This window comes from Stylophora pistillata, chromosome 2 (assembly GCF_964205215.1).
Source record: "Stylophora pistillata chromosome 2, jaStyPist1.2, whole genome shotgun sequence".
Taxonomy (NCBI): domain Eukaryota; kingdom Metazoa; phylum Cnidaria; class Anthozoa; order Scleractinia; family Pocilloporidae; genus Stylophora; species Stylophora pistillata.
In genome coordinates, this window is record NC_142520.1 from 9,792,835 (window position 1) to 9,805,734 (window position 12,900).

The 12,900-nt window shown below is 39.0% G+C and overlaps 1 protein-coding gene across 1 annotated transcript; it reads right to left on the reverse strand.

Moving 5' to 3' along the window:
• Positions 1-2,854: 2,854 nt before the first annotated feature.
• On the reverse strand, positions 2,855-7,347 carry LOC111345343 (uncharacterized). Its single transcript, XM_088751303.1, has 5 exons — positions 7,067-7,347; positions 5,380-5,648; positions 5,146-5,263; positions 4,188-4,709; positions 2,855-3,856 (listed from the first exon to the last, which is right to left on the reverse strand). Exons 1-5 carry the CDS (start codon positions 7,164-7,166, stop codon positions 3,519-3,521), a joined length of 1,347 nt encoding a protein of 448 aa, XP_088607429.1. The 5' UTR covers positions 7,167-7,347; the 3' UTR covers positions 2,855-3,518.
• Between the last annotated feature and the right edge of the window lie 5,553 nt (positions 7,348-12,900).

Here is a 12,900-nt window from a genome sequence, read left to right on the forward strand (position 1 = left end):
GTTATACATACTGCTTAAGAGTTTGAATAACGAAATAATTTTCCCTTTGTTTCTGTAATAATAATTTATATCATAGGCTTTGACAGTCTGTTCTTGATAAGAAAAATACGTTATGTATTTCGTAGATATACTTGTGAAGAAGAACAGAAAGATATCGTTGCCACAAGCTAAAAAAGGTGTCTGTTTGACCTATGGTCTTTCCGTTGAATTCTGAATTGTTTTAGCCACTAATCAACCAACGGTAAAAATAACACAGGCACTTACAATGAGCTGATGAAATTTGGAAAAGAAACATTTTCTTAAAAATATCTTGAAATGGAAGATAAGTGTCAAAAGGGTTTCATGAAATGACAGCAATGTCGATGTATTGTGGGAAATTAATTACATTCATTATTATTAAAAAAAAATGTCGTTAGATACCCGAACAAAAGGTTATTTCGTTATATCAACACGGATACTTAAAATCAAAGCTGTTGCTTTGGCATAGTTGATATTGGAAACTTAGAGCACAGCTATTAATAAAAAAGAGTTCCCCAGTATGTTGTTTGTGAATATCCTGGCTTTAAAGGCAAAGATCTTGCAAGGGAAATATTTCAAATTCTCTCATCTTTGTTACATATGATTTGCGCACCAATAACCTGACCATCCCACCTGTCAGTAAGAAAAAGAATTTAGACATAAACCTTTGATAACAAAATCAATAAGGAAAAAGGGTGGTACACGTGCTAGACAGACTCTTTACGCTTAAAACTAAGCCAACAACAATATAAGAAATATCTGCAATGGTCCACAAATTTTAATTAAAAAAATATTAAACTATTGATTCCTGAAGTACGGCATCTCAAATCATGATATTGAAAACTACGACACCATGTAGTTTCCGAAAAGATATTTTGAAAATGTGGGCAATACTTGTAAATGAGGAATTTTTAAGCTAAAGACCCTTCTTTACGGCTATCATCAGCGTCGTAATCACCATCGTCATCGTCATCATCATCATCATCATTATTTCTATTACAACTGGTATTACTACTTACGCAACAATGAATATTTTATGGTAACTACTAAATACAGGTAACGTCCTCGAAGGTCCTCACTGGTGCGTGCAGTGGTGGGATTATCATATTTTCATATGAATTAACCTGACAGACATAGTCAGATAGAACATGAGAGGAAACTCAAATAGATGTCAAAGTTCCAGAAGGGAGTCGAGCATTTCTCGATATTTCTGTGTTTTTTCGTGTAGTAACGGAGACTATTTAGTTGCTCGGGTTATGTATTGTGTGAAACAATGTTACTGGCAATCATTACACTCATTTGTTTTTGGAAAGAAGCCTGAAAAAGTTTCAGGCTTATAGGGGATGTGTGACTCTCAGCTAAACCTTAAAGCCTCACTTTGGGAATGAGGCAATTTAGTGGGCAAGGTCTGCCGCAGTATGAGGACGAAGGGAATTTTTTGTAAAAGAGCCGTTTTCGTTTTCGCACAATCAAATGTCATTATTATCATTAAATTCATTACTATCTAATAATGAAGATATTTGGTACAATTTAAAAAACGTCTTTGACAAAGCATCAATAATTAAGTCTCATGAACCTCTATATCGTTTCACACCATAGAAAAACGCAAAAAATTCGTACCTCACGCTTCGTCAATGATGCATAAATAGTGACGTCCAGGAACAACGCTTTTAAGCCGGAGAGCCAAGTTTTTATCATTACCTAACAAAAAATGCATGATATTATCGTAAAATGCCCGTCTTTCTTTGGGCCGGAATCTTGCCATATAACTATGGTTCTTTTCCTGTCTTAGTCGCGAAACATGTGTGTTAGGTTAATTCATATGCAAAGATAATTTTGCCTACTACTGCATGTACTAGGAGGGTTTCATGCATGCCCCCTATATTCAGATGAAGCCATGAAAGATTAGTTCATTGTGAAGATGACAATGAAGAAGCTGATGATAACCGTAGAGGGGAGTGTCTAGTTTGTATTTTTCATATTTACAAGTATTACCTATACTTTGCCGAATGTTTTGAAGGAAATAAATGAGGTAGTATTGTTCAACTTCAGCGGGCTTAAAAGAAGACCGTGTATACGTCCAGTCCTTCTCATATTTTTCGATATTTTTATAGTATCACATCCTTGGGTATTCATGATATTTCAAATACCGATTTTAACGTTTTTATTAAACTCATCAGCCATGAGATATGAAAACTTGAATTTCCGATCGATAACTCAGTACCTTCGTGATTCAAAAAGCCTCAACGTTATCCATTCCAACCTGAGCTTTTAAAGGTAAATTAGAGAACCCGCTGGGAGTTCATTTCTTCATTGAGTATCTCTAGATTCTGGTTTCGTAAATGTTTGATCGGCTGAGCCTCAATGTTGTTTGACTTTAATAGAGTATTCAGTGGAAAATCGTCAATTAGTAGGTTTCCCCCTTAGTGCTTACAACGAGGAACAGTCTTCGTGACCTCAAAAACTTCATACTTCAAATTTTCCTTGGATATCAATTTGAGGAGATTTACACTTTATACTTATATTGAAATTCATTTGCAATATGCACGGTAATGTCTGTCCTGCAGATATTTACTCTTTTTTTTCTTATCAACTTTATCAGCATAGATCTATATTTTAATTCTTCAACCCTTTTCGCAGATGGGTGATAAGGAGCTCCTTCCCTTCCCCCACCCCCCGACCACAGCTTGGATCTGTTAATTTAGCTTTGGGTTTATTTATTTGTTTTTCTTTTATTTGTTTCTTTGCTTATTATCTCTGTTTTCTCGTTTGGATACACGTATCTTTTCACAACAAATCGTCCCATGATTTGCGTGAATAAACATCGAAGTTGAGGAAATATTAAATAGTTCCATTGAAAGATTATTGTCTTTACAGTCAAGAAATTAGCAAACAATATACTGGAGAACTTTTTTATTAACAGCTTTGCACTAAGTATAGCGAATGTAAGTAACGTCCCACCACAGATCGACATATCTCCCATATCAAGTTGCATGTCAAGATCCTATTTTCATTTCATTCAAAAGTATAACGATTAAGATTCAATTTCTGAAAAAAAGTTATTGTATCATCTTAAATTTCAAGCGCTCTGCTTTGTCAAATCATCCATAAATGGGAGCCTATTTTTGCCGAGTTATGCCGAATGTGACAATCGTATCTTATAAGTTCGGAATACTTTATAAATACAAAGGCAAACGGAGATATAAACATTTAAAATATAAATATTCGCTTTACGTAAAGTAGGATAGACATTAAGTATCGATCGAGTGTTTAGCCATTACCCTCTCGAACCCCTCCCCTCCCCCCACCCCATACAACTGTGTCCTGTGAAAATGACCTTAAGATCTGAGTGTTATAAATAGACCAAGTTCAGAAATAATACGGGTTCAGTTTGTGTTTCGCAAAAGATTAAACAGTCATTATAATTACGCTCTCTTCGGCTCTGTTATTGACAGATATCGGTCAATTAGAATACCAATCAAAATAACACGTATTCTTTTTCATAGTAATGTGATTATTACCCGACCGTGACCAGCCTTGTTGTAACAACACTCATTGTCCTGGTTGTTTCCATTGTTGTAAGAGCCACCCCCACCCCCACAGGAATCATAATTACCATGTCCACTGCTTCCCCCAGAGTACCCTCCTCCTCCTCCTCCTCCTAACTCTCCATCAGCCCCACCTCCTCCACCAAACCCACCAGCGACATCGTAACACCTGGCTCTTCCACCCACCCCTCCCTGAAGAAATCCCTTACCACCTTCTCCACCCTCTCCCATGGTTCCGTTAAAGTTCCTTCCACTTCTTCCACTGGAGAAAAACCCGCCACCACCACCACCTGAAAGAACAAAATGATGATTCAGGTCTTAGTGAGCGAAAAACACCTAGTTATATAATTAAAATGCCCTAATGTGCCCATAGCAACATAGTCAAACCTTACATAATGTATATCTATTAAGCTGCGATCTGTCAGGTTTAATATTTTTGTATAGCTTTTTTATCCTCGGATGTATGAACGGGTCCTCCTTCTAGGTGGTCTGACTGATTTTTTTCACGTTACCAAAACTTATATTGTGGGATTAGGGCCAATGATTTACATCTGAGGTATACATAAACACATTCATCAATGAAAAGCTGGGGTGTAAGGGATCATCATAGTATGCTCCCACCTGAGTTACCATCATCGTCAGCAGTCTGCGCACCATGTCCATTGTTCCCCCCTGACCAGGAATCGTACCCAGGATTCGCTGTTGCGTTTGTGCTGGCGTCACATCCTTCATGCCTTGAGTTTACAGAGTCTATCCCTCCTCCGCCTCCAGCTATTATCAAAGGTATGTTGGCTCCTCTAACTACGAATGTACCTCCGCCACCTCCAGAGGATTCGTTCTTCTTGTTTATTCCTCCTTCTTGACCTACAAGTATCCGGATGACTTCGCTCTTGTTTAGGCGGAATGTTCCAATCATTTTTGCTCCTCTACCTCGGTACTGAGAGCTGTTAGGATGTACATCGTATCCTCCTGCTGCTCCAATTGCTTTTATTCTGTAGTCACCAGTGTACGGTACGGTCCATCGTTGAATACCGCTGGACAGTGTGACTTGTCCGTCATGGTCCTGACCTGAGTACTGACTGCCTAGAGTTGTTGGACCATACATTCCAGTGGCATCGAGATTTGTAAAAGTGGCTATGAATGCTAGGGGGAAAAATTCCACATATTTTTTTTTTTTTATAGCACAATTTCTTTAAGATCGTTTAAAAAGGTCACAAATTGTAATAATTGTATTGATTCACGATCTTGACACGGATGTTCTTCAATTTTAAACATGAAGGGCGCTCGCGTACTTGCAAACTACGTAGCAACATTACAAGTCCCAAAGTTGCAAGGAAATTGCAAGGAATTAGAATTTGTCCATCCACATTTATCTATATAGCCTTCAAGGGCTAAACAAAGTTATTTAAACGGATACTGAACGCGGTTTTTTTAGGAGCGGGAGAAAGCAAAAGAAACGAGGCTGATCCGCGAGACGCATTGAAACTAGAATATTCGACACGTGTTTTACAGGAGTGTCGGATAGCACACCACTATGACACTAAATCTGACATTTATTTAGAAAGATTCTTTGCTTCACCTTTTTCCTCACAATTTTCTTCCTTGCGACCACCTTGACACAGGCAAATGTACCCTTTATCCTTAAACCCATTTAGGCAGGTTGCATTAGGAAGACAAGGGCTACTTGAGCATGGATTCTGCTGGGATAAATTTACCTTTAGTAGGATTTCTTTTAGTACAAACTTATCATAATCATACAAAGGGAATGAGGAACCTGAATCCACCGTATTGTGTCCTATCCAAATATCCGCACCTTTGTATTCCAATACCGATATCCTTCTAGTGGTTTTAGGTCATCAGGATGCTGAATGTGGTCAGAATCACTCAGTTGACAGACTCTGTGGCCATTCTTGTTGGGTGGACCGATGTTCACGGACACACAGGTATTTTCCATGAGGCACCTATTTTTGCAGTTGCGATTGGGCTCAATTCCCAGGTGTAAAGTGATTTGTTTGAAAACGTGTTGTTGCAGAGCATATCCTTTACGTGGCTTCTCAAACCTAAGACTTCGACAATGAACACCTGCAAGTGATTGGTGAGATTTATAGTGACAAGCATCTTTGACCTTAGTACTACAAATTTGTGTCATCCGGATATATGCCTGCTTTAACATGTGCATTAGGAACTGGAGTAAGCCCTGCGTCTGCTGAGAATTTACCGGAATCGTCCCAATTCCTTTTCAAGGTTAAATTAGCGACTGTCTATCTGCAGGTTTGGCGTCCATTTTGCGCGAATGACCTATCATCTTAAAAGAGAAACTGCTGACTCAATTACCGAAGAGATAAATTTAGAAATTCATGGTTATCAAATACGTTTATTGTATAGGAAGGTAGTGTTGAGGTAAATCTGAGCGTTTTGTTCAGTTATCAATAGTCCTTCCTTGCCAGAAGCCACACCATGAGCCCTGTATTTTTGGATACGAACGCCGGCAAATTTGAAAAAGTTTGGTCGACCGACCTCACTTGCTTGAGCCATACTGTGGATCGTTGGCCCTCTGTTGTTTTCCTACGGAACGAGTACAGTGGCCAAGAACCAATGTTCCCCAGTACGGCACTCGCGCTCGGTTAGTAAGAAGTTAGAATTAATGGCTTTTGGCCGAAATTTCATCATAGGATCCAGATAATCCGTAAACAAACCCACACACTAAAAAAAGTTGAACTTATTTGAGGTTGTATCTGTTTTGGATAATTCTGTGGGAGAGAAAATATTTTTCTACACATCTCTAAAAAAGCTTTGGTTCAAACAGCGCTGTATGAAAATTTCGTTTTTCTTTCATAACTTATTCATGCTCTCTTCACTAATTTGAGACGAGATATTTTGTTAAATATATGCATATACTTGCGATGCAATACACATTAATCAGTCTCATAACTACGAAGCTAGAAAAGAAAAACAGTCAATGGTGAGTTGAAGGAGCAAAAAATTAACTTTTCCCTTAAAAATGGTAACGTTAACGTCCTCTTCTCCCTTTTTAATTGAAACTATGAGAACTGTACCCTATTTACAAAATACTTAAAAGTTGAGAAAACAAAGAAAATGAAAACCAGGAGACTTAGAAGTGTAGCGTATTTTTTAATTTTACCACATGTTGGGAAAATGTATAGCAAAGTTGATATAAGAGAAGATCTCGACCGTGGGAAGCATTTTGTTGAAATGAAGTTATCAAAGAAGAATAATAATATTTAAAAAAAAACATTCTTTACTTCAAAGTTGAGAGACAGGGTCAGTTGCAAAATAAAAGTTCAATACGAGGAGAAGATGGGAAAAAACCAATTTTTGGCGTGAAAAGGTGAAGGAGAGTTCCTAAATTAGGATTTGATTTTTTTCTTTTTTTTTTAATGCAGAAAAGATACCGCGTGTAAAATTAAACTTGGATGAGGTGAGGAGAAGAGAGAATGAAAGAAAAGATTGATATTCTCCTGAGAGAGTCAATTACTTACCTTGGTTTCCTTCTGTAAAGCATGGAAGCCATCCTCCCCACAGAACAGTTAATAAAAGCGAAGGCAGGAAAAAAAGACAGTGTTCTTCCATTCTTAACATTACATTAGGACATGATTCATAAAGGTAACTATTGAAGGGGCAGCGAAAGTCTAGTGCGGTTTCATCGTTCGCAAAGTCCTAGATAGATGCACCACTGACAAACTGCATTATTTATTGATAACTATTAATATCCTAAGCTGACGTTTCACGCGCTCTCATTGTCCGGTAATTATCCTCTCTACCCGGGTGATGAGAATATATTCAACATAACTTTCTAAGCCCATGGTGGCCAGCTGAGATTCGATGAGTTTTCAAGTGGTGGTTGTTCAAACACACCCATAGCTTGAATTCTTCGAATTACTGCGATCAGCGATAGGGATAATTGTGACATGAAACTTATCATCACAATCAAAACAGATCGATGTCAATTTTGCAAAGGATGAAACGCTAGGAATTTCATTTTCGTCGGGAAATCAAATCATTTAATTAACTTCAGCATACGTCAATTTAACAACTCATAAACATACTCTTTCACAACCTTAGAATTCTAGGGAAAAGTTTATTGCTTTACACCTGTGCATTAAGCTGTTTATTTTACAACACTTCATCATTGAACAAAATAAAAGAATTTGTTGTTAAGCAACTTATTGGGAAAATAATCCATGTAATTTTCTGAGGGAGTCAGTTGAATCCATTGTGTTGATTGAACTGTACCTTTTTTCGGTGTTTGCAGATCCACTTTTAAACATTAAACATGTTTTTTTTTTGTAACACCATTTAGTGTAATAAACAAGAAGTCCTTCTTTAAAAACTTCAGACGTCGCATTTTATCGGAGGAGAAAAACTGATGTGCTGAATGGGTTAGTTGAAAATTCATTCGGGAGGCTTAAGGATCGAGTTAAAGAAGCTTCATAACTTTGTTATTTGGAAGTATATGCAATAATATATTTATTTTCCTTTCTCTGTAAATTGATATGCTGTTGGAGCCTGACAGGGGAGAGGAGGGGGAGGGTTTCCAGCACGACCCCGAAATTCTTACAGCCACAGAGTCAAATTTAATCTCTCAAGTATTCATTTAAAACTCAATACTTGCTTTTGTTAAACTCCGATTATAAAGTTTTGATTATCTCAGACACGAGGAAAGTACGAAGGAAAGTAGTTTTAAGTATTTTTTTAACTAGTTTCTTCAGCAAGGCAGTTACAGCGACTGCAAAGATCCAAATCCTAATATTAATTTCAATTTTTTGGTTGGCTTCGCTTCCTATGTATGCACTCGACTCAGTTTCCAGTGTCCCCTACCATATATCAATGGTTGATCTAAATAGACCAGCATCGGGAGTTTATCTTTGACCTTCCCAAACCTTTTTGGATCTACATATTTTTTGCTGGTAATTAGAACATAGGTGCTGAGTACAAATAGACTGTTGTGGTTTCCCACTTATCTGGCCTGTGGGAGTTAAAACCATCATTTTAATTTCATTAATGCAATACGTTGAATGATATATCCAAAATATCGGAAGTTTTATATCGAACATGAACGTGCGTAACGCGCGTAACGTGAAACCTTCCCGGCAGATCTCGACCATGAAAATAAATTCATAACCACTTATTGTGTACATAAGACACCTGTTTGCAAATTTGCAAGTTGCAATTTGTTTCAAAGATTACCGAGAGAGCGGCTTTCAACCAGATTTATGCCTACGTAACGGATAACGGACTCTTACCAGAATTACAATCTGTGTACAGAAGAGCACATAGCACAGAGACAGCAATGTTAAGAATTGTCAATGACATTCTACTAAATATGAACCGCCAGCATGTATCATTGTTAGTCAGTTAGTTCTCCTGGACTTAAGTGTGGTATTTGACGCTGTGGACCATAATATCCTTCTTCACCGTCTAGAGACCTCGTTTGGCGTCACCGACGTTGTTCTCAAATGGTTCGGCCTTATCTATCTTGTCGAACCCAGCGAGTTATTCTGGACGGGAATCTGTCAGAGAAACGCCATCTGTCGAGTGGTGTGCCACAGGGATCATGCCTCGGTCCTCTTCTGTTTTCTGTTTATGCTAGCAAGCTCTTTCTCGTAATAAAGACTCATCTGCCCCACGCCCATGCATACGCTGACGACACCCAGTTGTACCTCTCATTCAAACCGGACAGTGAGGATGGTAAGACGAACGCCAGGTGTGCCATGGAGCAATGCATCAAGGCTGGAAGAGCGTGGATGGCTGCTGATAAGCTCAAGCTTAACGAAGACAAGACCGAGTTCATGTTAATTGGGACTCGCCAACAGCTCTTCAAAGTACAAACTGGGTATCTCTTAGTTGCCAATACTGCCGCGTCGTCTCTAAACGAAGCTAGAAATCTCGGTGATTGGTTTGACTCTAAGTTTCAATTTCAAACACATATTAACAAGACATGCCAGTCAGCGTTTTACTATATCTATAATATAAGACGTATACGCAAATGTTTATCATTTGAAGCTACAACGACGTTAGTTCAAGCATTAGTCATCAGCCGCCTGGATTATTACAATTCAGTCCTATATGGTATACCGGCTATCTACACGAATAAACTACAACGCGTGCAAAATGCAGCCGCGAGACTTCTCACAAACACGCCAGGCTGTGCACATATCACCTGTCATGGTAGACCTTCATTGGCTGTCTGTAAAAAATTTACAATAATTTTTATTTATTTCATTTATCTTTAAAGCTGGTCTTGCACCTGCATATATTACTAGTCTTTTATCTCCTAAACAGTCTAGCTATAACCTAAGGTCTATTGGTAACCACTTTCTTGCAAGGCCCAAAATCAAATCAGCCAAGACGACTGATTTGCGGTTGCTGCTCCAGTCTTATGGAATGCATTGCAAACCCAGTCTTAGGAATATCAGCAGTATTACTATATTCAAGAAACAATTAAAGACACATCTTTTTAGGGAAGCATAATTTTAAATATTTTACAGTTTTCATAAAAAGTAACCGACAACTTATTATTATATTACATTGTTAGTTAGCTATATCTCTCAATTTTATCTATTATCTGAAGTGTTATATTAAGTACTATATCAAATGTAACAATAATATCTAATTGTAAATAATATTTTCATAGTTAGTTTTCCTTTTTCAACTTGTAAAGCGCATTATCATATATCTAAAGAGTTTTGCGCTATAGAAATTATAAAATTCTTATTATTATTATGTCGCAGAGAAATCAACTGAACGCTACATTCTAATCAGGCAGCATGGGGCGAAAACCGTAACCTGTAAAAAAATAAATGTAAATTAACTAATCCTAAAAAGCTTTTTCGTTGTGTCTACGGTCCTCCTTCCAAAAGGAATTCAAACTGCCACCTTGAAAGTCCGGGCAATATTCAGCGTGCCCGAGAGCACTGCCCTCTGCATCTTTCCCAGTACGTCTGTGCTTCTGCCTCCCACCAGCTCGCGCATCATGACATCCAGCTCCGGTGACCATCCCCCGAAGGCATCCATAATGATGTTATATTGCTTCACCTCGTAGCCTGGGAACTGCTGCCTTAGTTCCCAGCGAAGGGGTCCGTACTTCAGTGTCTTCTCTTCATTCTTTCTTGTCCGATTGTTAACCCACGGGCAGCTCATTTCCAGCGTCACAACTCTCTTGCACATATGATTTACAATGCGTGCATCCACCCTATTGCATCTGACCTCTTGTTGATCAGCATATAGAGGGACATCCCAATAAGCTTCAACATTATCTGACTCATACACGGGCTTCGGCATGTCGGGTGAGTACCAGGGGTGGTATCTCGTCTATAAATCCCTCATCATACAACAGTTCGTAAAACAGTACCTTCAGTGCTGCGTCGTGTCTAGAGAGATACTTGCTCTGGGCCAGCGCACTGCATCCTGACAAGATATGTGACACACTCTCTGGAGCCTTGCCGCATAATCTGCACCTCACCTCGCCTTCTCCGCTTCTGTGGGTCTTCTGACTCGTGTATACTCGCGTTGGCAATAGCTGCTCGTATAGCTCGACGAGTCCAGCAATTGTGTGTGATGGGCAGTTCTTCCACTCTGTGAGCCACCAGAAACACCTATCAGCACTCAAACTCTCATCCTCCAGCCTGGTAGTCACTAGACGCCCTTGCCACCGTTGGTTTCTGATCTCATCCTCTAACTTCTCAATTTGGCACCTCCGCACCTCTTTCTTGATCCCTTGCGCGTGTTCCAAATCCAACTCCAGCCCCAACTTTAACAACATCGTCTCCAATCCCTTAGATTGTTTGTACCACTTACTGCCTTTCGATAACCGAGAGCAACTTATGGAGTTACGACGACGCAGACCATTTAGAGTTTCCTTTAAAACAAATCGGTTCAGAGATACTTTCATTCCAGCAAGCGCAAGACATTTTAACTAACATTTATTATAATTGTTTATGTAAATTAGTTCCCTTTCAGGTTTGATTTTATTGTATAGTTCTATTATATAATTTGTACACCTTTGCAATTCAGCTACCAGCTGCTATTAAGGTATTCTTTTTAATAAACGTCTATCTATCATAACGTCTATCTATCCAACTCCTCCGCGCACTTAGCCGCTTCTTTAAAAATTGACCTACGCCCCATCCTCACCGCTTGCTCTTCAAACTCCCGTACAATTCCCAGTGCACGATCTTCATTACCATGGAGTCTGAATGCACCTTTGATTTTTATGGCTTTGTACTCCATTTCAACAGAGCGCAATCCCCGCCCTCCTCAACTTCTTGGCATATACGACAATACATTCGAACTACATGGGTGTCTACCCCCACTCTCGACAACAATCTTGCGCGCTTCCCTATCGATCTGCTTAAGTTCCATCACCGGCCACTGTTGTGTCCACATAAGATATCCAAGAACAGGCAATGCAAACTGATTTGACGCTACCACCCGATTATAATCGGACAAGGGACTTGTCCAAATAACTGACAATCGTCTGAGATACTCTCTCATTATAATTATTATTATTATTATTATTATTATTATTATTGTTATTATTATTATTATTATTATTATTATTACTGTCAAACTGGCCCCGGTTTTTCGAAGGTTGGGTGAGGTTATCTACTACTGGAAAAATCTTTATCCAATGGATAGTGCAAAACGCTGTCTGTTGTATAGCGTTATCTGCTCTCTCTACAAATGAGCCTTGGATACCATTGATATATCTTTACCAGAACTACACTTTGCAAATAGACAGTAATTGCGATGTTTGTTGGTTTCTACATGGGGTTTTATTTCAGCTCTCACCAGATCTCACACAGACTCATAAGGGGCACATGCTGACAATAATTTTCGGGTTCCATTAGTAAATCGGAGCACAATAGTTGACAACGATACTAGCAAAGTAGCGATAAACGGGAGAGGGAAGGGTTGTGTTAGACCCGACCGAGACCTCCTTCCTCTTTCTGATTCGTTCTGGAACAGGCTAAATCACTTTCTACCACAATTTGCGGTAATGTCGCAATCTGATTGGCCAATTTTCCGTTGTTGAGAAGAGCACAGACAACGCTGCTCGTGTCGATGTGTCACGGAACGTGTCACGCACTAAAGGAATCGTTTTATTTGACGCCGACATTATTGTTGTCAATAAGAGTATAGACCACGCTGAAGCAATGTCGACTTGTTAATTTTTTTTCCAGGAGGGAGGAGAGGGAAAGCAAGGAAGGAGGCTTGAAAAAGTTATCGGTTGAGTCCCATTGGAAGAGTAGTTTCCTTCTTGGGGGCACTCAAGCGAAACAATCGGCCAAGCTTTATATTAACACTTTGAAGC

Excerpts from the sequence above, each read along its gene's own strand:
- LOC111345343 (XM_088751303.1), bottom strand. The coding sequence starts at position 7,166 with ATGTTAAGAATGGAAGAACACTGTCTTTTTTTCCTGCCTTCGCTTTTA. Across the intron at positions 5,649-7,066 it reads CTTTACAGAAGGAAACCAAG|GTGTTCATTGTCGAAGTCTT; the intron begins GTAAGTAATTGA and ends AATCACTTGCAG. Across the intron at positions 3,857-4,187 it reads TGACGATGATGGTAACTCAG|GTGGTGGTGGTGGCGGGTTT; the intron begins GTGGGAGCATAC and ends TTGTTCTTTCAG.